This window comes from Nerophis lumbriciformis, linkage group LG29 (genome assembly GCF_033978685.3).
Source record: "Nerophis lumbriciformis linkage group LG29, RoL_Nlum_v2.1, whole genome shotgun sequence".
NCBI lineage: Eukaryota > Metazoa > Chordata > Actinopteri > Syngnathiformes > Syngnathidae > Nerophis > Nerophis lumbriciformis.
In genome coordinates this window covers 9,264,909-9,288,206 of record NC_084576.2, presented here as the reverse complement: position 1 = coordinate 9,288,206, position 23,298 = coordinate 9,264,909, and the positions used below count along the sequence as shown (strand labels likewise).

Sequence of the window (23,298 nt, the reverse complement as noted above, 5' to 3'; positions counted from 1 at the left end):
CCGAGCGGAGACGGGTCAGCAGCGCAGAGATGTTCCCAGCCGAGTAGTAGGGATGTAGCTTACTGTACATGTGCTTGTAGTCTAATTTTTCAGTATGGAACCTTATGTTCAGTGCAAAGTCATACAGATGCCCCCACATGATACACATTAAAAGTGAAGGACAGGAATTGTGCCTCGCCGTCAAAATATTATTGTAATTTGCTTTGTCACCTTTAATACAAAGCTTATTGTACATTATATTGCCTTACATTGAATAATTTTTTAGCATCTCTCAACGGTCCAAAAATACATTTCTTATGTGGTGACCTATTGATTCCTAATAAGCAAAATTCCATTGATAACTTCATTGATACAATGTATAGCAGCAGTTTATATCCGAAAATCACAAATCCAAGCAGAATCACAGGACACAATGCCATGCTCATTGATAATATTTTCAACAACAATTTTGATAATACTACAAGTGGTCTGCTTATAACCAACATCAGTGATCATCTACCAGTTTTCACAATCTATTATGGAAACTACAAGAGGAGAAACATGGATAACAAAAATACATTACAAAGACTATGATTGATTTAAAAAATGATCTAGAAAAGCAGAATTGGGACAATGTGTACAGTGAAAATGATGTAGATGAAGCATAGGGTACATTTTTAAACACGGTATGACAAACATTGTCCATGGACACAACTCAATAGGAAGCAGAAAAAGAGCAATCTTCCATGGATGATGAAATGATTTAAAAATGCTTGCAATAAAAAGAATACATTATACAGAAAATGTATAACGCAGATCTATAGAGGCAGAAAATAAAAACAAGCAAATACCATACTATGAACATGTAAAAAATAATATTACAGTCAATTATTGGACAGGACCAAAACAACATGAGAGCAACATGGGAAATCCTTCATAGCATTATTAAAAATGCCAGTAAGATGATTACCCTTGATACTTCTCAGACGGAAACGTAAATAATCCATCCATCCATCCATTTTCTACCGCTTATTCCCTTTGGGATGACAATATGAATTAAGTAGTTGAAAGCTTTAATAATTACTTTGCAAATATTGGACCAAAACTGGAGGAATGGATTCCAGTGTCAATTGGGGACTTCAATGACACCACAGATAGGAATCCCAATTCAATGTTCCTCACAGACATGACACAACAGACAATAGCAAGACCTCAATTGACTGTAATGAAATTGATATGGAAACCATAAAAAAAGGTTATTGAAGAGATCTCAGGACCATTAATGTATATCAGTAACCTATCATTGCAAACAGACACATTCCCAAACAAAATTAAAATAGCTAAAGTTGCACCAATTTATAAGACTGGAGACAAACACCAATTTACAAATTATAGACCTATTTCTTTACTTCTACAATTTTCTAAAATTATTGAAAGACTGTTTAATAACAGTTTGGACAAATCCATAAACAAATATAGAACACTCGCAGAGAACCAATATGGATACAAGAATAATATTTCAACATCAATCGAAATAACAGAAAAGATTAACAATGGAATAGATAGTAAACTGTGGAGCGAGTGTTTATGGATATAAATAAATCATTTCACACAATTAATCAGAGTATTTTAATTAAAACAAATAGAATGGTATGGCATCAGAGGGTTGGTATTGAACTGGGTAAGAAACAATATGTGAAGCTAGGCGAACACACGCTAAATGTACCCTGTTGCGTACCCCAGGGATCAATACTAAGACCACAATTGTTAAATATCTCTATAAACGACATTGGTAAAGTTACAAAAGACTTAAAGTTAGTATTATTTGCAGACGATATAACTGCATTTTGTTCAGGAGACAACACACAAACCCTGATACAAAAAACAGAAGAAATTAATAAATTAAAGAGATGGTCTGACAACAATAGACTATCCTTGAACCTCAGTAAAACTAAAATAAAGCTATTCTGGAACAGTAGAAGAGAAAGTCAAACACAGATAGACAAATACGGTGTAGACATTGAAAGACTAAATGAAATACAATTTTTCGGTGTAATAATTGATGATAAAATGAACTGGAAACCTCATAAAAAATATACATTATAAGGTGGCAAGAAAGACATCAATAATCACTAAAACAAAATATCTATTGGACAAAAAAAATCACTCCATATTTTTTACTGCTCGCTAGTATTATTGTGTAGAAATTTTGGGGAAATAACAAAAGTACACTTCAGTCACTAATCGTATTACAAAAGAGGTCAGTTCGAAAAATACACAATGTTGGAAATAAAGAAAATTTAAACCCTTTATTTATTGAATCAAAAATACTGAAATTCAACGATATAGTGGCTTTGCAAACAGCCAAAATTATGCACAAAGCAAACTATAATCTGTTACCCAAGAGCATACAACAATTCTTCTCAACAAAGAGAAATACAACCTCAGAGAAAAATTGTAACATAAAACATTTGTATGAAAGTACAACACTTAAAAATTGTGTAATATTCAATATGCGTGTTAATTAAAACCGCTGCCTTGTTTTTAATGACATTTTTTTTCTACTACACCACTGTATTTTAATCTTGGTCAATTTAGTGGTACTTTTCTGAGGTGGTACTTGGTGGAAAAAGTTTGAGAAATACTGCTTTAGTATATCAGTATGTGGAATTAAATTATGTAATGGATTAAGTAAAGCAATGAATAATCATTATCAATATGACTCGGTTTAAGAAAATTTACAAATTCAAAGTGTTTAAAAAGCACAAAGAATTGATAATCGATATTGATAATCATATTCATCTCATTATATGAACTACAGCTTCTTCAGTATATATTTATTTTTTAGAATTGTACTAATTATTAATAAATCAATTGTGTATAAATTGAAAACAAGAGGTGAACAAAGGTGTTAGTAATTGCTATGAAATGAAAAAAGGCATAGGATTAAATAAGCTCAGCTTCTTCCTACTCCTTATCGAACATGTTGAAAAGATAAACTGAAAAATTGTGATGTATGTTGTAATTGTATGCATGTTCGAAACAAACTTAAGCTATAAACCATAATGTATCAAAAAGCACTTGCAGATTATTATTATTATTTTTTTTTTAATTGAATAATTTCTTGCCAGTGGATTTCCGTTTTTTCTTGCTGCATTTTAAAAATCATGCAACATAAAAGCTAAGCAGTTTTAGGTTTTGCATTGTGTTCCCAAACTGAACCGAACATGAACCAAACCGCGACTTTAGAGGGTTCATATTGTCATGTTTTCTACTTTTAAAACACTTACCTGTGTTTTACATAACATATAACGGAGGTTCTTGGGTCAACATTTTGCAAAGATGATGTTTTACAGACCATCTTCAAACAGTTTTCTGAATGTCTCTACAGACGTCTTATTCATGTGCCTCCACTTCGACTGCATTTTCTCCCCGTCAGCCATGTTGTAGTTGTGGCGCAGTGGAAGAATGGCCGTGCGCAACCCGAGGGTCCCTGGTTCAATCCCCACCTAGTACCAACCTCGTCATGTCCGTTGTGTCCTGAGCAAGACACTTCACCCTTGCTCCTAATGGGTGCTGGTTAGCGCCTTGCATGGCAGCTCCCTCCATCAGTGTGTGAATGTGTGTGTGAATGGGTAAATGTGGAAGTAGTGTCAAAGCGCTTTGAGTACCTTGAAGGTAGAAAAGCGCTATACAAGTACAACCCATTTATCATTTATCATTTATATGGAGTCTACTTACAAATATAAGTTAGAACTATACGCTACTTTGTATTAGAATCGACAACAGCGGCGGATGCATGTGCATGTACGAGCCAGTCTGACCCACAAGATAATAGTGACTGCAACTACAATGGCAGATTTGCGGAAAGTTCTTAGGGTTCTACCGTAATGAGATAAAAGTGTACATCCTTTTAAATGGTTACTTGAATTATTATTATATAACATGATTACATTATATTCCATCCATCCATCCATCTTCTTCCGCTTATCCGAGGTCGGGTCGCGGGGGCAGCAGCCTAAGCAGGGAAGCCCAGACTTCCCTCTCCCCAGCCACTTCGTCCAGCTCTTCCCGGGGGATCCCGAGGCGTTCCCAGGCCAGCCGGGAGACATAGTCTTCCCAGCGTGTCCTGGGTCTTCCCCGTGTCCTCCTACCGGTCGGACGTGCCCTAAACACCTCCCGAGGGAGGCGATCGGGTGGCATCCTGACCAGATGCCCGAACCACCTCATCTGGCTCCTCTCGATGTGGAGGAGCAGCGGCTTTACTTTGAGCTCCCCCCGGATGACAGAGCTTCTCACACTATCTCTAAGGGAGAGCCCTGCCACCCGGCGGAGGAAACCCATTTTGGCCGCTTGTACCCGTGATCCTGTCCTTTCGGTCATAACCCAAAGCTCATGACCATAGGTGAGGATGGGAACGTAGATCGACCGGTAAATTGAGAGCTTTGCCTTCCGGCTCAGCTCCTTCTTCACCACAACGGATCAATACAGCGTCCGCATTACTGAAGATGCCGCACCGATCCGCCTGTCGATCTCACGATCCACTCTTCCCTCACTCGTGAACAAGACTCCGAGGTACTTGAACTCCTCCACTTGGGTTAGGGTCTCCTCCCCAACCCGAAGATGGCATTTCACCCTTTTCCGGGCGAGAACCATGGACTCGGACTTGGAGGTGCTGATTCTCATCCCAGTCGCTTCACACTCGGCTGCGAACCGATCCAGCGAGAGCTGAAGATCCTGGCCAGATGAAGCCATCAGGACCACATCATCTGCAAAAAGCAGAGACCTAATCCTGCAGCCACCAAACCAGATCCCCTCAACGCCTTGACTGCGCCTAGAAATTCTGTCCATAAAAGTTATGAACAGAATCGGTGACAAAGGGCAGCCTTGGCGGAGTCCAACCCTCACTGGAAACGTGTCCGACTTACTGCCGGCAATGCGGACCAAGCTCTGACACTGATCATACAGGGAGCGGACCGCCAAAATCAGACAGTCCGATACCCCATACTCTCTGAGCACTCCCCACAGGACTTCCCGAGGGACACGGTCGAATGCCTTCCCCAAGTCCACAAAACACATGTAGACTGGTTGGGCAAACTCCCATGCACCCTCAAGGACCCTGCCGAGAGTATAGAGCTGGTCCACAGTTCCACGACCAGGACGAAAACCACACTGTTCCTCCTGAATCCGAGGTTCGACTATCCGGCGTAGCCTCCTCTCCAGTACACCTGAATAGACCTTACCGGGAAGGCTGAGGAGTGTGATCCCACGATAGTTAGAACACACCATCCGGTCCCCCTTCTTAAAGAGAGGAACCACCACCCCGGTCTGCCAATCCAGAGGTACAGCCCCCGATGTCCACGCGATGCTGCAGAGTCTTGTCAACCAAGACAGCCCCACAGCATCCAGAGCCTTAAGGAACTCCGGGCGGATTTCATCCACCCCCGGGGCCTTGCCACCAAGGAGCTTTTTAACTACCTCAGCAACCTCAGCCCCAGAAATAGAAGAGCCCACCACAGATTCCCCAGGCACTGCTTCCTCATAGGAAGACGTGTTGGTGGGATTGAGGAGGTCTTCGAAGTATTCCCTCCACCGATCCACAACATCTGCAGTCAAGGTCAGCAGAACACCATCCTCACCATACACGGTGTTGATAGTGCACTGCTTCCCCTTCCTGAGGCGGCGGATGGTGGTCCAGAATCGCTTCGAAGCCGTCCGGAAGTCGTTTTCCATGGCCTCCCCGAACTCCTCCCATGTCCGAGTTTTTGCCTCCGCAACCGCTGAAGCCGCACACCGCTTGGCCTGTCGGTACCTGTCCGCTGCCTCAGGAGTCCAATGAGCCAAAGAACCCGATAGGACTCCTTCTTCAGCTTGACGGCATCCCTCACCGCCGGTGTCCACCAACGGGTTCTAGGATTACCGCCACGACAGGCACCAACTACCTTGCGGCCACAGCTCCAATCAGCTGCCTCGACAATAGAGGTGCGGAACATGGTCCACTCGGACTCAATGTCCAGCACCTCCCTCGTGACATGTTCAAAGTTCTTCCGGAGGTGGGAATTGAAACTCTCTCTGACAGGAGACTCTGCCAGACGTTCCCAGCAAACCCTCACAATGCGTTTGGGCCTGCCAGGTCTGTCCGGCATCCTCCCCCACCATCGCAGCCAACTCACCACCAGGTGGTGATCGGTTGAAAGCTCCGCCCCTCTCTTCACCCGAGTGTCCAAAACATGAGGCCGCAAATCTGATGACACAACTACAAAGTCGATCATGGAACTGCGGCCTAGGGCGTCCTGGTGCCAAGTGCACATATGGACACCCTTATGTTCGAACATGGTGTTCATTATGGACAATCTGTGACGGGCACAAAAGTCCAATAACAGAACACCACTCGGGTTCAGATCCGGGCGGCCATTCTTCCCAATCACGCCTCTCCAGGTTTCACTGTCGCTGCCAACATGAGCATTGAAGTCCCCCAGTAGAACGAGGGAATCACCCGGGGGAGCACTCTCAAGTACTCCCTCGAGCGAATCCAAAAAGGGTGGGTACTCTGAGCTGCGGTTTGGCGCGTAAGCGCAAACCACAGTCGAAGGCGGAGGGAAACTACCCTCTCGTCCACCGGGTTGAACTCCAACGTGCAGACTCTGAGCCGGGGGGCAACAAGAATTGCCACCCCAGCTCGTCGCCTCTCATTGCCGGCAACGCCAGAGTGGAAGAGAGTCCATCCCCTCTCGAGAGAACTGGTTCCAGAGCCCTTGCTGTGCGTCGAAGTGAGTCCGACTATATCTAGCCGGAACTTCTCAACCTCGCGCACTAGCTCAGGCTCCTTCCCCCCAGCGAGGTGACGATCCACGTCCCAAGAGCTAGCTTCTGTAGCCGAGGATCGGACCGCCAAGTGCCCTGCCGTCGGCTGCCGCCCAGCTCACACTGCACCCGACCTCTATGGCCCCTGCTATGGGTGGTGAGCCCATTGGAGGGGGGAACCCACGTTGCCTCTTCGGGCTGTGCCCGGCCGGGCCCCATGGGGACAGGCCCGGCCACCAGGCGCTCGCCATCGTGCCCCACCTCCGGGCCTGGCTCCAGAGGGGGGCCCCGGTGACCCGCGTCCGGGCGAGGGAAATCTGGGTCCTTTGTTTTTATTCGTCATGGAGGTCTTCGAGCTGCTCTTTGTCTGATCCCTCACCTAGGACCAGTTTGTCTTGGGAGACCCTACCAGGGGGCATAAATCCCCCGGACAACAAGCTCCTAGGATCATTGGGACACGCAAACTCCTCTACCACGGTAAGGTGGCAGCTCAGAGATTACATTATAATCAATGTATAATTGTTATCGGGTATTTCTTCATGATGTAGACAAAAGCTCTGAGTGCATAAAGAAATGTTTTTTTTAAAGTAAATTATTGTATATTGTTCTAACTAGAGACAACAATATGTTGATTGGCAGTCTAAAAGTAACATGATACGATATGACCACTTGACATTTTCGCAGTTTTATGCATAAAATATAAAAATCGCAAATCAAATCGTAATCGCAATTTTGGAAAGAAGAATCACAATTAGGTTATTTTCAAAATCGTGCAGCCCTGATTCAACCGTTCCACTGTCAAAACATTCCTCTTAGTCAGGAAAATAAAACAAGTTTGTTTAGGAACTAGAAAAATTCTCAGTTTTTCCGAAATTCCGTAATACCATTTCTGAATTAAAAAACGGTTAATACTTCAACATTTCTTGACCGATTTAAACAATTCCAACACCAACCAATTCAGCTCATTCATGCTTTTAATCATTTCTAGAAAAAAAATCCCACTTTTCCAGAAATTTCCAAATTTCCAGGAAGTTCCCACTTAAATGAATGGGACATTTTTCCAAGTTGCACAATTCCCACATTTAAAAAAATATTTAAACCATTCCAACATCAACACATTGCACTCATTGTGGACATTCAAACAAACACTTTCCCAAGTTCCAAACCAAATTCCAGTGTTCCTGAAAATTCACAAAGTCCTGTAATTCTGTAATTACAAAACCCAAAACCAGTGAAGTTGGCAGGTTTTGTAAATCGTAAATAAAAACAGAATACAATGATTTGCAAATCCTTTTCAACCTATATTCAATTGAATAGACTGCAAAGACAAGATATTTAATGTTCGAACTGAGAAATTTTTTTGGCTTAGAATTTAATGGCAGCAACACATTGCAAAGAAAGTTGGCACATGGGCATGTTCACCACTGTGTTACATGGCCTTTCCTTTTAACAACACTCAGTAAATGTTTGGGTACTGAGGAGACGAATTTTTGAAGCTTTTCAGGTGGAATTCTTTCCCATTCTTGGATGGGTGTCTACACTGATGTGTACGTTACCCATGCCTTAGAAACTATTACACCCCCATACCATCACAGATGCTGGCTGAACTTTGTGCCTAGAACAGTCCGGATGGTTCTTTTCGTGTTTAGTCCGGAAGACACAACGTCCACAGTTTCCAAAAACAATTTGAAATGTGGACTAGTCAGACCACAGAACACTTTTCCACTTTGCATCAGTCCATCTGAGATGAGCTCGGGCCCAGCGAAGCCGGTGGCGTTTCTGGGTGTTGTTGATAAATGGCTTCGGCTTTGCATAGTAGAGTTTTATCAAATCTTTAACATTTTAAACGTAATAATCATGAATTTTGTTACATGGTGCTATCGTAGAAGTATGCTAGCTATTCCCTTGTCATCATGCTATTGTTAACATGCTAACAGTTTATGCTAGCATTTGATCTAATTTTGTACTTTTTAACCCAATAGTCATGGATTTCATTACTTGGCACTTAAACATTTGCTGGCCTTTCACCTGTTAGCATGCTAATATTAACAAGCTAATGTTTCATGATAGCATTTTAGCTAATTTTGTACGTTTTTTAACCTAATAATCATGCATTTTGTTACTTGGTGCCATCTTGTAAGTATGCTAGCTGTTCCCCTGTTACCATGCTAATGTTAGCATGCTAAGATATTATGCTAGCATTTGAGGTAATTTTGTACTTTTTAAAATATAACCATGGATTCCATTGCTTTGTGCCATCCTAAAAGTATGCTAGCTGTTTCACTGTTACCATGTTAATGTTAGCATGCTGAGATATTATGCTAGCATTTGAGGTAATTTTGTACTTTTTAAAATATAACCATGGATTCCGTTGCTTTGTGCCATCCTAAAAGTATGCTAGCTGTTTCACCGTTACCATGTTAATGTTAACATGCTAATATTTTAGCTAATTTCATACTTTTTAACCTAATAGTCATGGATTCTGTTACTTGGGGCCATCTTAAATGTATGCTAGCCTTTCACCTGTTAGGATGCTAATATACATTTTGTTTACGTTTCAACCCTAATAATCATGGATTTTGTTACATGGTGCCATCTTAAAAGTATGCTAGCTATTTCACTGTTCTCATGCTAATGTTTTATGCAAGCATTTTTACCTAGTTGAATATTTTTAACCTAACAAACGTGTATTTCGTTACTTGTCCCCATCTTAGAAGTATGTTACCTCTTCACCTGTAAGCATGTTAATGTTAGTATATTAATGTTAGCAAGCTAACGTTTTTGTCTACCATTTTAGCTAATAATATACATTGTAAACCTATCATGGGTTTTGTTACTTGGCGCCATGTTACAAGTATGATAGCTGCTTTCCTGTTAGCATGCTGAATTTGTATGCCAGCATTTTAGCTAATGTGATACATATACAACTAAAATATATATATTATGTTACTTTGTAACATCTTGAATTATGCTAACCGTACTAACAATACCAAGATTCATACTACATTTCAGTACAGCTTCTGCTCTTCACCTCTCAAATAATTATAACCTTCTATTTCAACTTTCAAACCATTTCTACATTTCACTAGTATTTCAGTCTAGCGTCAGCTTTTCAACATTCAAACAATTTCAACATTCATACCATTTCAGCATTTGAACGATTTCAACATTCAAACCATCTCTACATTCACCCTACATTCCATTAGCATTTCAGTTCAGCGTCAGTTCTTTAAAGTTCAAACCATTTCAATATTCAAATTATTCTTACATTCATACTACATTCTATCAGCACTTCAGTTCAACTTCAGCATTGGAGCATTCACACGCAATTCCTTCAGGAATTGCCTCATCTAGTTTAGGACATTCATGTTATTTATAGCCTTCAAGAAATTCCCGCTTCTCCCGAAATTTCCGAATTTCTAGGAAATTCCAACTGAAATGAATAAATTAGTTCTAAGACCAATATGCACAGCTCATGAATTGTATTACATGGCGCCATATTGGAAGTATGCTCGCTTCTCCCCTGTCAGTATGCTAATGTTAGCATGCTAACGTTGTATGCTAGTATTTGATCTAATTTCTAGTCAAGGATTCCGTTACTTGGCGCCATCCTGTAAGTATGCTAGCTGTTCGCTTGTTACCATACTATCTTAAAAGTATGCTAGCCGTTCACCTGTTAGCATGCTAATTTTAACATGTTAATATTAGCACGCTAATGTTTTATGCTAGCATTTTTGCTAATTTTGTTAGTTTTAAAACCTAATAACCATGGATTCCGTTACATGGTGCCATCTTGTAAGTATGCTAGCTAGGGTGACCAGGTGTCCGGATTTAGGCCGGACAGTCCGGATTTTTAATGCCCTCTCCGGCGTAGCATCAAGCCGGACACGTATTTGTCCTCCTTTTTGAGGCACTAGGCTTGAAGAGCGGAGTTTTTTCATCTTTGCTGGGCTGCAGCGCAATAGCCAATCAAAGACCGTAAAAAAGTGCCCTCAACGCAGTAACATATCAAATGATTGGCTAAGAGCGGTGTCGGATACAAATCTGCTTATCATTGGTTAAAAAAGTAAACAAGGGTCCATGTGCTGCTGCGGCATGACATTGACAGAAAGTTAGCATCATGCCAAAACGCAAGACCTCGTTTAATTCTGAATGGATAAAAGAGCACGAATTTATAACGAAAAGTAGTCGAGACTCATTCCATGGCTTCTGCACACTTTGTCGATGTGATGTCGACGTAAGTAGTCAGGGGAAAGCTGCAATTGAACGGCATGCGTGTACGGATAAACATAAAAGTAATAAACGTGCGGCAGGTACCTCTTCAATGAGGACATTTTTTTGTGAAGTTTCGTCGCCCCTGGATGACAAGATAACCGCTGCGGAGCTGTGCAAGGTGTACCATGCTGTAAAGCAGTGGTTCTCAAATGGGGGTACGCGTACCCCTGGGGGTATGTAATGTAATGTAAGTTCATAAACTGAATATCAAATCAAGTAGGCTATTCCATTCATTACCATAAACCCAGAGTTTCCCCCATGCCATGATGGTTTGACCCTCACTAAAATGTCTGTCAAAAAGAACTGTGAAAAGAAATGCAACAATGCAATATTCAGTGTTGACAGCTAGATTTTTTGTAGACATGTTCCATAAATATTGATGTTAAAGATTTCTTTTTTTGTGAAGAAATGTTTAGAATTAAGTTCATGAATCCAGATGGATCTCTATTACAATCGCCAAAGAGGGCACTTTAAGTTGATGATTACTTCTATGTGTAGAAATCTTTATTTATAATTGAATCACTTGTTTATTTTTCAACAAGTTTTTAGTTATTTTATATATTTTTTTCCCAAATAGTTCAAGAAAGACCACTACAAATGAGCAATATTTTGCACTGTTATACAATTTAATAAATCAGAAACTGATGACATAGTGCTGTATTTTACTTCTTTATCTCTTTTTTTCAACCAAAAATGCTTTGCTCTGATTAGGAGGTACTTGAATTAAAAAAATGCTCACAGGGGGTACATCACTGAAAAAAGGTTGAGAACCACTGCTGTAAAGCATCACCAGTCCTACAGAAGTTTAGACTGCGGCATGAAAGTGGACCGGGAGATTTTCAGTGACTCGCCCACAGCTAAAGGGATGGCCTGTGGCCGAACAAAAGCCAAGGCATTGTGCGAGAACGTCATCGCTCACTATTCGGTACAGGAACATACCGACTACATAAAAGAAAACAACCTACTCTTTTCCGTGGCAACCGACGCCTCAAATAAAGGAACAAACAAGTGTTTTCCCATTGTGGTAAGGTATTTTCACTTTGATGAAGGCATCCAACATGTCCTGTTGGATTTTTATAGTGACAGCAACGAAACGTCAGAAGCCACAACAAACCAGCTGCTGACGAAACTTGAGATGTCTGGCTTAGAGGTGAAAAACATGTCTGCATATGCAGCAGACAATGCCAGTGTCAATTGTGGCAAACATAACAGTGTGTATCAGAAGCTGAAACTGAGCCAAAAAGATGTGCTCCCTGCAAACTGTTTGGCCCATATTCTGCATAACGCAACCAGATATGCAGCAAGCAGCCTTGATGTTGATGTGGAAAATTTTTTGTGGCATTTTAAAAAAAATTATATATGTTAACTGTTAATTGTTGTTTACATTTAAGTCCACACATGTTATGCTGTGCAGCACTCTGCACTTGAAATGATTCATCTCAGTGGTCACTTTTTGAACACCCCAATGTATTGAATAAATACAAATACTGTCAAACACTTGACTTTAATATTTGTTCCTATTCAGCCACACAAACATCATCTTTAAACCACTCAAAATTGTACTATAAATAAGAGTATACCAGAGTCCTATGTACACCATAGTAATCTATTGATATGCCGCATAATGTCCTCCTTTTTGGTGTCATGGAAATGGTCACCCTAATGCTAGCTGTTCTCCTGTTACTATGCTAATGTTAGCATGCTAACATTTTAACTAATTTCAAACTTTTTAACCATGGATTCCGTTAGTTAGTGCCACCTTAAAAGTACTTACTTAGACAAACTTTATTGATCCACAAGGGAAATTGTTCCTATCGCTCGCTGTTTAACTGTTACCATGCTAATTTTGTATGCTAACATTTTACCTAGTTTTACATTTTCTTACCTAATGAACATGTATTTCATTACTTGCCTCCATCTTCACCTGTTAACATGTTAATGTGAGCAAGCTAAAGTTTTTTCGAGCATTTTAGCAAATATTGTACATTGTAAACCTAATAATCATGGTCTTTGTTACTTGACGCCATGTTACAAGTATGCTAGCTCTGTATACTTTGCAACCTCTTGAAGTATGCTAACTCTTCTAACTATACCAACAATTAGCATTTCAAATTTCATACTACATTTCAGGACTGTTTCTGCTCTTCACCTCCCAAACCATTGTATCCTTAAATCTATTTCAACTTTCAAACCATTTCTACATTCCACTAGTATTTTACTTTAGCATGGATGTGAGTGTGAATGTTGTCTGTCTATCTGTGTTGGCCCTGCGATGAGGTGGCGACTTGTTCAGGGTGTACCCCGCCTTCCGCCCGATTGTAGCTGAGATAGGCTCCAGCGCCCCCCGCGACCCCAAAGGGAATAAGCGGTAGAAAATGGATGGATGGGATCACCTCCTCAAGATTCAAACCATTTCAACATTCAAACCATTTCTGCATTCATTCTAGATTCCATTAGCATTTCAGTTCAGCGTCAGCTCTTTAACATTCAAACCATTTCAAGATTTGAACTATTCTTACATTCATTTTATATTCCATCAGCATTTCAGTTCAACTTCAGCATTGGAGCATTAACACGCAATTCCTTCAGGAATTGCCTCATTTATTCTTATTCCTCTGCTGCTCCGTTTTTCGGTCGTTTGTAACTCCCACATTGTTCATTGGATTGATGCCGTTCAAACGTCAAAACATTCAGCGCTTTCAGGACATGTGTGCTCATTCAACAAACCTTTAAAAAATTACCAGTTTTACTGTAATTCATAATTTTCCAGGATTTCCCCCCATTTTTTTATTTCTGCTTCTTCTACCATGTGTTTCAACCAACTTCAACCGGTCCACCATCAAAACATTTATCTCAGTCAGGACAATAAAACTACCGTATGTGTTTTTTTTAAATGGAAAAGAATGCAGCTGAGATAGGCTCCAGCACACCCTGCGACCCCGAAAGAGACAAGCGATAGAAAATGGATGGATGGAAAAATTCCCAGCTTTTACAGTGTTCATGATTTTCCATCATATTGGACAATATAATTGGTACTCATCACACCATTCTGACTGGCGGTTACGCATAACTGCATTCTGGGTAATGATGTCATTTTAACTTGTTGCATTTTAAGTACACCGTGGCAGCACGTTGTATATTCTAATCAATATTCACTTTTATTGCTTTTATATATATATATATATATATATATATATATATATATATATATATATATATATATATATATATATATATATATATATATATATATATATATATTATATTATATTGATGGTATTTAATTGTCCCTCATGCTTTTTAATTTAAAGACTGTTTATCATGCTTGAATATACCGTATTTTTCGGAGTATAAGTCGCACCGGAGTATAAGTCGCATCTGCCGAAAATGCATAATAAAGAAGGAAAAAAACATATATAAGTTGCACTGGAGCCCGGCCAAACTATGAAAAAAAACTGTGACTTATATGTGGGGCAGCATGGCGTAGTGGGTAGAGCAACCGTGCCAGAAACCTGAGGGTTGCAGGTTCGCTCCCCGCCTCTTACCATCCAAAAATCGCTGCCGTTGTGTCCTTGGGCGGGACACTTCACCCTTTGCCCCCGGTGCCACTCACACCGGTGAATTGAATAATGAATGACAGGTGGTGGTCGGAGGGGCCGTTGGCGCAAATTGCAGCCACGCTTCCGTCAGTCTACCCCAGGGCAGCTGTGGCTATGAAAGTAGCTTACCACCACCAGGTGTGAACGAATGATGGGTTCTACATGTAAAGCGACTTTGGGTACTTAGAAAAGCGCTATATAAATCCCAGTTAATATTATTATTATTATTATAGTCCGAAAAATACGGTACTTTGTGAAGCTCCACATTGGATCAATCTTGTAACAGCAAGAATAGAGCAGCGACATACGAGTTATACATTGTAATTTTGGTTGGCCAACAGATGTAAGTGCAAGTATTATACATACAGTATACAGGTATTATTTCGACTAGGACCACTTTATCTCCTGTATCAGTGTAAGTTATGGTTTCAACTTTTTTCTCTCTCTAAATGTTAGCTTGTTTGCAAGTACATTTTCTATACAATCAGGTAACATATTTTAATGCAAAAAATATATATAATTTATCCCCAAAAATAGCTGAAAAAGTTGCAGTCAAGGACTCAGTCAATTCAACGGTTGAATCTCTTCCTTTAACAACAAAGTTGGAAATTTCTGAATCAGCTAGGATGTTTGGCCAAACGGATAATACATCTGCCTTTCACCCAGATGACATTGGCTCAAATCCCGGAGGGATCAAATGCACAAATCTTTTGATAATTTTATATATTTGAGTCACATAGTTTAATGTCAACTATTACTACAAACATTTATAATTTCTGTAGTCATAGTACATTTCAGTATAGTTTACGATCTTCTACAATAAAGCCATTTCAACATTGAAAGAATTTCTACCATTAAAGTTTTTCTATGTTCAAACCATTTCACAGTCCAAGTGTTTCTATCCTTCCTTCTATATTCCACTAGCATTTCAACCAGCATTCTACAATATTCTAACCATCCATCCATCCATCCATTTTCTACCGCTTATTCCCTTCGGAAAAAATATGTTGTTATATCCCCAAAATTAGCTGAAAATGTTGTACAGCAAATAATTCTTAGTAATTCGATGTCATTATCGACGGCTACATTGCTCCCTTTAATATTCAAACCTGGACGTTATTTTGACAGCTCAGCAGTTTGGCTGAGAGGATAACACCCATGCTTATTAACCAAGTAATATGGGTTTGAGTCCCGGAAAGTACCAACCGAACAAATAGTTTTTTGGCAATTTTTACATCTTTCAGTAATATAGCTTAATTCAAACTATTACGACATATATTTATATTTTCTATATTCATAGTTTGTTTCAGTACAGTTTCTGATATTTAAGATTCAAACCATTTCACAGATAAACCGTTTCTACCATTCATTCTACATTCCACTAGCATTTCAGCACTTCAATTTTCAAACTATTCTTACTGTTTATACACACTTTTTTGTAAATTAATTCTGCAGTCATTCAGCTTTTAAATTCAGCTTCAGCATTGATTGGGGCATTCAACAGCAATTCCTGCTGGAATTGCATAAACTCTAGTTACAATGTGCAGTCCAATTTTGAGAGTGAACACTGACAGCTTTTAATAACAAAACAGTGACAAGAATAGGCTTTAAAATGTGTTTTAAAAAGTAAATTCAAATACTCGATGAGTAGTGTGATTTACTGTAGTACATTTATTAAGCTGAGTGGACATAACTTTAAGTGCATATATATTTTTAAAAGCTAAGCATCATGCGATTAACTTTTACCTTTATTCGTAGTGCAGACTCGCTGTGTGTATGGGACTTGGATAGTTTCCTCATGATCTCCACTCCACTTACAGGACCAGAGTTTCCCTCTTTTGGTGGTGGACGACTGCACGCTCCCTCCAGTAACATGGTGTGTTCACTCACTGCGGCTTCACAACAACAATAGCAAATAAAACCCACTCAAATGACTGAAGTACAGGGATGCAAGCAAACTTTGAGAAAAAGAGAGGAACATTTCCATCTGCAGGCAGTGCTGCCACGCAAAGCCCCACGCAAACCCCGAAAGAAAATGTAGAAAATCAAGACAATTCCTTCACTTGGGTGCATTTCTACACAATAATTTACCTTTAGATTTATTCTCATCTACCAAACAATGTTGGCTGTCTTTTTACATGTCCCATGTAATGTAAAATAGAATGTTTAGTAGATTATTTAATAACATTATTATCATTAAAAATGTCTTGTCAAATTCTATAACATGCATGCAAAGACGTTTCCCATTTGGCAACTCTATTCTGTTTACGATCCGTCACGTCAAAAATATACCTTCTCGCTGGCTAATAATACAAACCCTGTTTCCATACGAGCTGGGAAATTGTGTTAGATGTAAATATAAACGGAATACAATGATTTGCAAATCATTTTCAACCGATATTCAGTTGAATATGCTACAAAGACAACATATTTGATGTTAAAACTGATAAACTTTTTTTTTTTTTTTGCAAATAATCATTAACTTTAGAATTTGATGCCAGCAACACGGGACAAAGAAGTTGGGAAAGGTGGTAATAATTACTGATAAAGTTGAGGAATGATCATCAAACACTTATTTGGAACATCCCACAGGTGAACAGGCAAATTGGGAACAGGTGGGTGCCATGATTGGGTATAAAAGTAGATTCCATGAAATGCTCAGTCATTCACAAACAAGGATGGGGCGAGGGTCACCATTTTGTCAACAAATGCGTGAGCAAATTGTTGAACAGTTTAAGAAAAACCTTTCTCAACCAGCTATTGCAATGAATTTAGGGATTTCACCATCTACGGTCCGTAATATCATCAAAGGGTTCAGAGAATCTGGAGAAATCACTGGACGTAAGCAGCTAAACCCGTGACCTTCGATCCCGTGAAAAGGATATCACCACATGGGCTCAGGAACACTTCAGAAACTCACTGTCAGTAACTACAGTTGGTCGCTACATCTGTAAGTGCAAGTTAAAACTCTCCTATGCAAGGCGAAAACCGTTTATCAACAACACCCAGAAATGCCGTCGGCTTCGCTGGGCCTGAGCTCATCTAAGATGGACTGATACAAAGTGGAAAAGTGTTCTTTGGTCTGACGAGTCCACATTTCAAATTGTTTTTGGAAACTGTGAACGTCGTGTCCTCCGGACCAAAGAGGAAAAGAACCATCCGGATTGTTATAGGCGCAAAGTTGAAAAGCCAGCATCTGTGATGGTATGGGGGTGTATTAGTGCCCAAGACATGGGTAACTTACACATCTGTGAAGGCGCCATTAATGCTGAAAGGTACATACAGGTTTTGGAGCAAAATATGTTGCCATCCAAGCAACGTTACCATGGACGCCCCTGCTTATTTCAGCAAGACAGGGCCAAGCCACGTGTTACATCAACGTGGCTTCATAGTAAAAGAGTGCGGGTACTAGACTGGCCTGCCTGTAGTCCAGACCTGTCTCCCATTGAAAATGTGTGGCGCATTATGAAGCCTAAAATACCACAACGGAGACCCTCGGACTGTTGAACAACTTAAGCTGTACATCAAGCAAGAATGGGAAAGAATTCCACCTGAGAAGCTTAATAAATGTGTCTCCTCAGTTCCCAAACGTTTACTGAGTGTTGTTAAAAGGAAAGGCCATGTAACACAGTGGTGAACATGCCCTTTCCCAACTACTTTGTCACGTGTTGCAGCCATGAAATTCTAAGTTATTTATTATTTGCAAAAAAAAAAAAAGTTATGAGTTTGAACATCAAATATCTTGTCTTTGTAGTGTATTCAGTTGAATATGGGTTGAAAAGGATTTGCAAATCATTGTATTCCGTTTATATTTACATCTAACACAATTTCCCAACTCATATGGAAACGGGTTTTGTAAATATTCTACAGCTACAACTGCTTCGAAACTAACAGTGTTGGGACTGTAATCATCCAAATATGATTAGCAGTAAAACGGACAGCCGTCAACGATTTGGCTTGGGGAGCGAACGGAGGCAACAATAACTCAGCTAGCTAAATGGTTAGCTAACTAGCGAGCTTGTTTCCGTGCTCTGATCGTCTCCCCGTCCTGCAACTCAATGCGATGTAAGGCAAGAGAAACAGCGAGTACCAGCGGCTGCGGTTAGTGTTCCAACAAATTTTGTTTACATCCTTTTTTTTTTTTATATATTTAGTTTAAAAAACGTGGAAGTCATATTTTGATGCGAAAATTTATGTTTAAAAGCACGGATTTCCACGAACATTTCACATGCTTAAAAGTAAAAGGCAACTTAGACCAGGTAAGTTAATATAGTGGATCTTTAGTGTTTAAATGACTGGTCAAATGTGATCTTTTAAAAGCTTTTTTGCCCCCACCTGCATCATATTCAAATTCAGCTCCATCACCACTGGTATCACTCTGCAGCGTAGCACCATTGTCCAAGCCCAAAATTGTTTCAGCCAGAGTCTGCAGAGGTTCCTTGGGTTTAGCAAGCTGATTGGGTCTCATCAGACCAATAGCTTTGAAGCCTTGAGTAACAACAATGAATTTCATCCATTGCCGGGCCAACGCCACAAGACCCTTTTTGAGAGTCACCAAGGCTGGGACGCCATCATTCTGCAATTAAAAGGAACAATGTTGAGACATAAAATGTATCAGTAGTAAAGGGGACCCAAAAATATGACATATGTACTGGGTTACATATTATTTAATTTAAACATTCATACGTTTTGTAAGCTGCACGGGTCTTGTACTAACCATTGTAGCTTCTTCTATGACAGAATAGTCAGCCTGTTGCAAATAGCGGTGAAGAATGTTGCAAAGCATACACGAAGGATTTTCATGGAGGTATCGAGCTCGCTTCGTTACACGATTGTACTTGCTTCGGAACGGGATGTGGATGCTCTTTTTCTGCACCATGACAAAATGTAGTCACACCACAAGACAATATGACAAGTGTTGCATATCATTGGAGGAATTACTGACCTCGAGAGCCTCTGTCATGATGCAGCCCATGACTGCACACACACGCAGTGTGCCCTCCATGTCTCGTTTGTGGAAAGAAGATTTAAGCTGGTCAATAGGGACCAACCAGGCTCCAATGGCAGGAGTGGCAGTGCTAAGAAGGTTCAATTGCCTAGAAATCAAAGAGGAAGGTTTTTGTCATGCACTAAATATAAATGTTACCAAGCTAGAATAATTCCTTGAGCAAACATATACTGTGGTTGGCCTAATTCCATTTTTCATATTCAGTACCGCAGTGATTTTCAAACTGTGGGACGTGTACTACTAGGCTACATCTAGTGGTATGCTAAAGAACCACTTCATTAAAGTACAGTGTTTCATACAGTTCATACTGTGTGTAATGTTACAGTGGCCAAAAATATTACATATACAAACCCCGTTTCCATATGAGTTGGGAAATTGTGTTAGATGTAAATATAAACGGAATACAATGATTTGCAAATCATTTTCAACCCATATTCAGTTGAATGCACTACAAAGACAAGATATATATAAAAAATAACAAGTTAACTCATGCAAAAAATTACCACAGGTGAAACTCAAAACATTTGAACACAGTGTAAAAGTCCATTAATTTCAGCAATTCAACTTCAAATGTGAAACGAATACGTGAGATAAACTAATTACATACAAAGTGAGATACCACCGCTGCTGCCCACTGCACCCCTCACCTCCCAGGGGGTGATCAAGGTCAAATGCAGAGAATAATTTCGCCACACATAGTGAATGTGTGACAATCGTTGGTACTTTAACTTAATATATCAAGCTTTTATTTGTTATACTTTTGATAATCATGGTTTACCGTATTTGAAAACCCAACATTTTCTGAAATGTTTACTTCGAGGTTTTAATAAACTGTTAGCCATAATCATCAAAATGATATCAAAAGAAGTTTTGAAATTTCTTGGGTTGCATGTTATGAGCCTGTCATATATTAGTTTCATCTTGTAAATATAATTGCTGGTATAAAGAAACCTTTGCAAGATATAAACATTTTTTGAGTGTCACCTCAACATACTTAAAATAATCACGCAATTTATTTTGACCGCACATGCTCCTTTACCTTAACCGTAGATGGTTACTTGAAAAATGAGGCGTGTTGTGATTCACCCCATTTTTTATGTTACAATTGACCCCATTTTTTATTCACTATACTCTTAAAATAGCTTGTGCCTTTTGAACAGCTCATTAAATATTCACTCATAAAGATTAGCTTAGAATGTTTATTGATATTCATGCTTAATATTAGATCCTTAGAACACATTTTGTAAGATGATGCTTATTCGAACATTAATGCTTCACATGGATCAGAGTAAAATGTATTGTGCATCACTGAACCTCATGACCTGCTCATGACCTGGGTTTTTTTTGCAGAAGTGTGAACAACAAGTCCTGTTCTATTCTATCAAAGAGCACAAGGAAGAACACAACTGCTCTATTCTGTAAAATAACATATCAAAGTAAGAAAGGAAAGAACACGGAAGCCCACATGTATAGACCCTCCCCAGGGGACTTCTTCTCATATGAGCTTAAATAGAAGAATTATTTTAATTAACAGGACTCTTGCCTTCAAGTTATCCAACAAGATTGGTAATTGTGTTGCTAACAGTCCAGAGTGCCTCTGTGAGTATATTTATAATGTGTATGCAAATAAACCTAACTGATTGAGAATTTCAATACATGTCTGATAACCTTCATTTCCCTCTGATTAAATAACAAACACACAGCGAGGTGGGACAGAGCTGAGGTCTTTGGGAGTCCTCCCGCCAACACGCGGGTTGTTTTACGGTCAGTGATCAGGTCAATAATGCATACGTTAGTTTAAAGATGAGAGAAGAGACTGACTGTCGTGCTCATTGGCAAATTTCACTTCAAAATAAACCCTTCCAGTACTAAAACAGTTTTAAAATTTTTTACTGTCTGACATTCTGACAATAAAATTGCAGAGATGGTTTAATTAAAACAGACTATATTTTAATCTTAGTAAAATTAAAATCATGCAACTCAGTAACAGTAAAAGTGAAAGTCAAACACAAATATAAAGACGGAGAAGACATTGCTGAGTAAAATAAACCATATTTTGTGTGTAATAGATAACATGAACTATGAACACAAATCACTATTGCTCACCAGTGTTACCATATATGAGTTATTGTGCAGAAATAAGTACAAAAGTACACTTTATTAATTTACCATGTTTCAAGACAAAAAGATCAGTTGGAATAATAATAAATAACATAATGGGTGACAGATAAAGATTACAAATACATTGGAGGCAGTCACCACAGTTGACATACTTCACATATATGTCATAATCTCTCCATGATTGTTGGTCCAAGGCTAATGAAGATTTTGGCTACATGAGGGTAATAAGTTATTTTTTTGGTCGTTCTGTGTATTTTTTTTACGGTTATTGTTTGTTTGCTGCAGGAGTGTAGCAGCAAAGTGTGTTAAATATGGCTGCAACATTATACTTTGATTAAATAAAAGCATGAGCTGGAGTATGTTTAGAAATACATACAGACGTATTATTTTGGTGAATTTTGTCAGAAAAACTAACGTCAAAACGAGAGCAATTGCATGCGGGCACAGCTGCACACGTTCTTTGGGAGCAATCATGGCGCCTGTTGTTTAGTTGGCCATACTCTCTTTATACACGACTCTGGGTACAGTACAGCCATGTTAACAAGGCACCCACAATGCATTGCTAAATCACGTGCCCTTTCAAGCCCTATGTAGTGAGTCCCCGGGACCCATGGTAGTAACTTAAGTGGGTTCTAGGAAAATTAATTGGGTCCCCACAAGTGTTCAGAATAACTGCGTTACTAGTAACATGTAATCTAATTACTTTTATGCACATTAAAATGCCGTTACCGAGACGTTTGAAGTAACGTCGCTCGCTACTTTTGATGTGGTTGTCAGCGTGGTGTCCAAATATTGGGATCTTCTTTTAAGCTAATTAAAATTATTCAAGCGAGTAATACCCTGTGATGATTAATTAATTAATTAATTGTGATGAATCCAAATTCAAAAGTATGATCAATCTATTTTTAAAAGCAATTATAATTTAATAGCACTCATTTAAACTTTAACCAACCATCCATCCATCCATTTTCTACCGCTTATTCCCTGTGGGGTCGCGGGGGCGCTGGAGCCTATAACCTCACATACTTATTAAAAGCATTTATGATTTCTCTCAAGAACCAACTTTAAAATTCAAAGTAAAATTTAATAAAGTGAAACTTGCATAACTTAAATATTAAAACATGCAAAAGTCAATACCTAGAGATTGCCTGTGAAGGTGATCTGACATTTGTGGGTGCAGCAAAACTAAACCAGATCTCCCGGATGGTCAGCTTCATGCTGCTGGAGTCAGGAGGTGGAGGCATGAGTGGGAGGTCTTTCTTTATGTCGTCTGACTCAACGCCTTCATCCTGCACATCCAGTAAATATAAAAGATCAGTTAATCAATTGTAGCATTGATGAGGTTTTTATAATTGCACAACACTAACTCAATAAACCATATTCACAGTGTTACAGACTTATCGAAATATTTATTAAATCCATGTTTTCCTCAAAATTCATTTAAAGGCATTTTTTTCATATGACAATAATGGTGTGGCACCTCACACAACCCACTCAACACAAATAAATATA

The 23,298-nt window shown here is 39.4% G+C and overlaps 1 protein-coding gene across 1 annotated transcript in view; it reads right to left on the bottom strand.

The window, feature by feature from the left end:
- Positions 1-23,298, bottom strand: part of kiaa1109 (KIAA1109 ortholog) — a 255,509-nt gene that overhangs the window by 123,235 nt on the left and 108,976 nt on the right. Inside the window, exons 39-43 of the mRNA XM_061925065.1 lie at positions 22,924-23,075; positions 19,603-19,753; positions 19,375-19,527; positions 18,993-19,233; positions 16,404-16,552 (exon numbers count right to left, since the gene is read on the bottom strand). Of these exons, the coding sequence (XP_061781049.1) occupies positions 16,404-16,552; positions 18,993-19,233; positions 19,375-19,527; positions 19,603-19,753; positions 22,924-23,075 (846 nt within the window). The remainder of the gene's footprint in view (positions 1-16,403; positions 16,553-18,992; positions 19,234-19,374; positions 19,528-19,602; positions 19,754-22,923; positions 23,076-23,298) is intronic.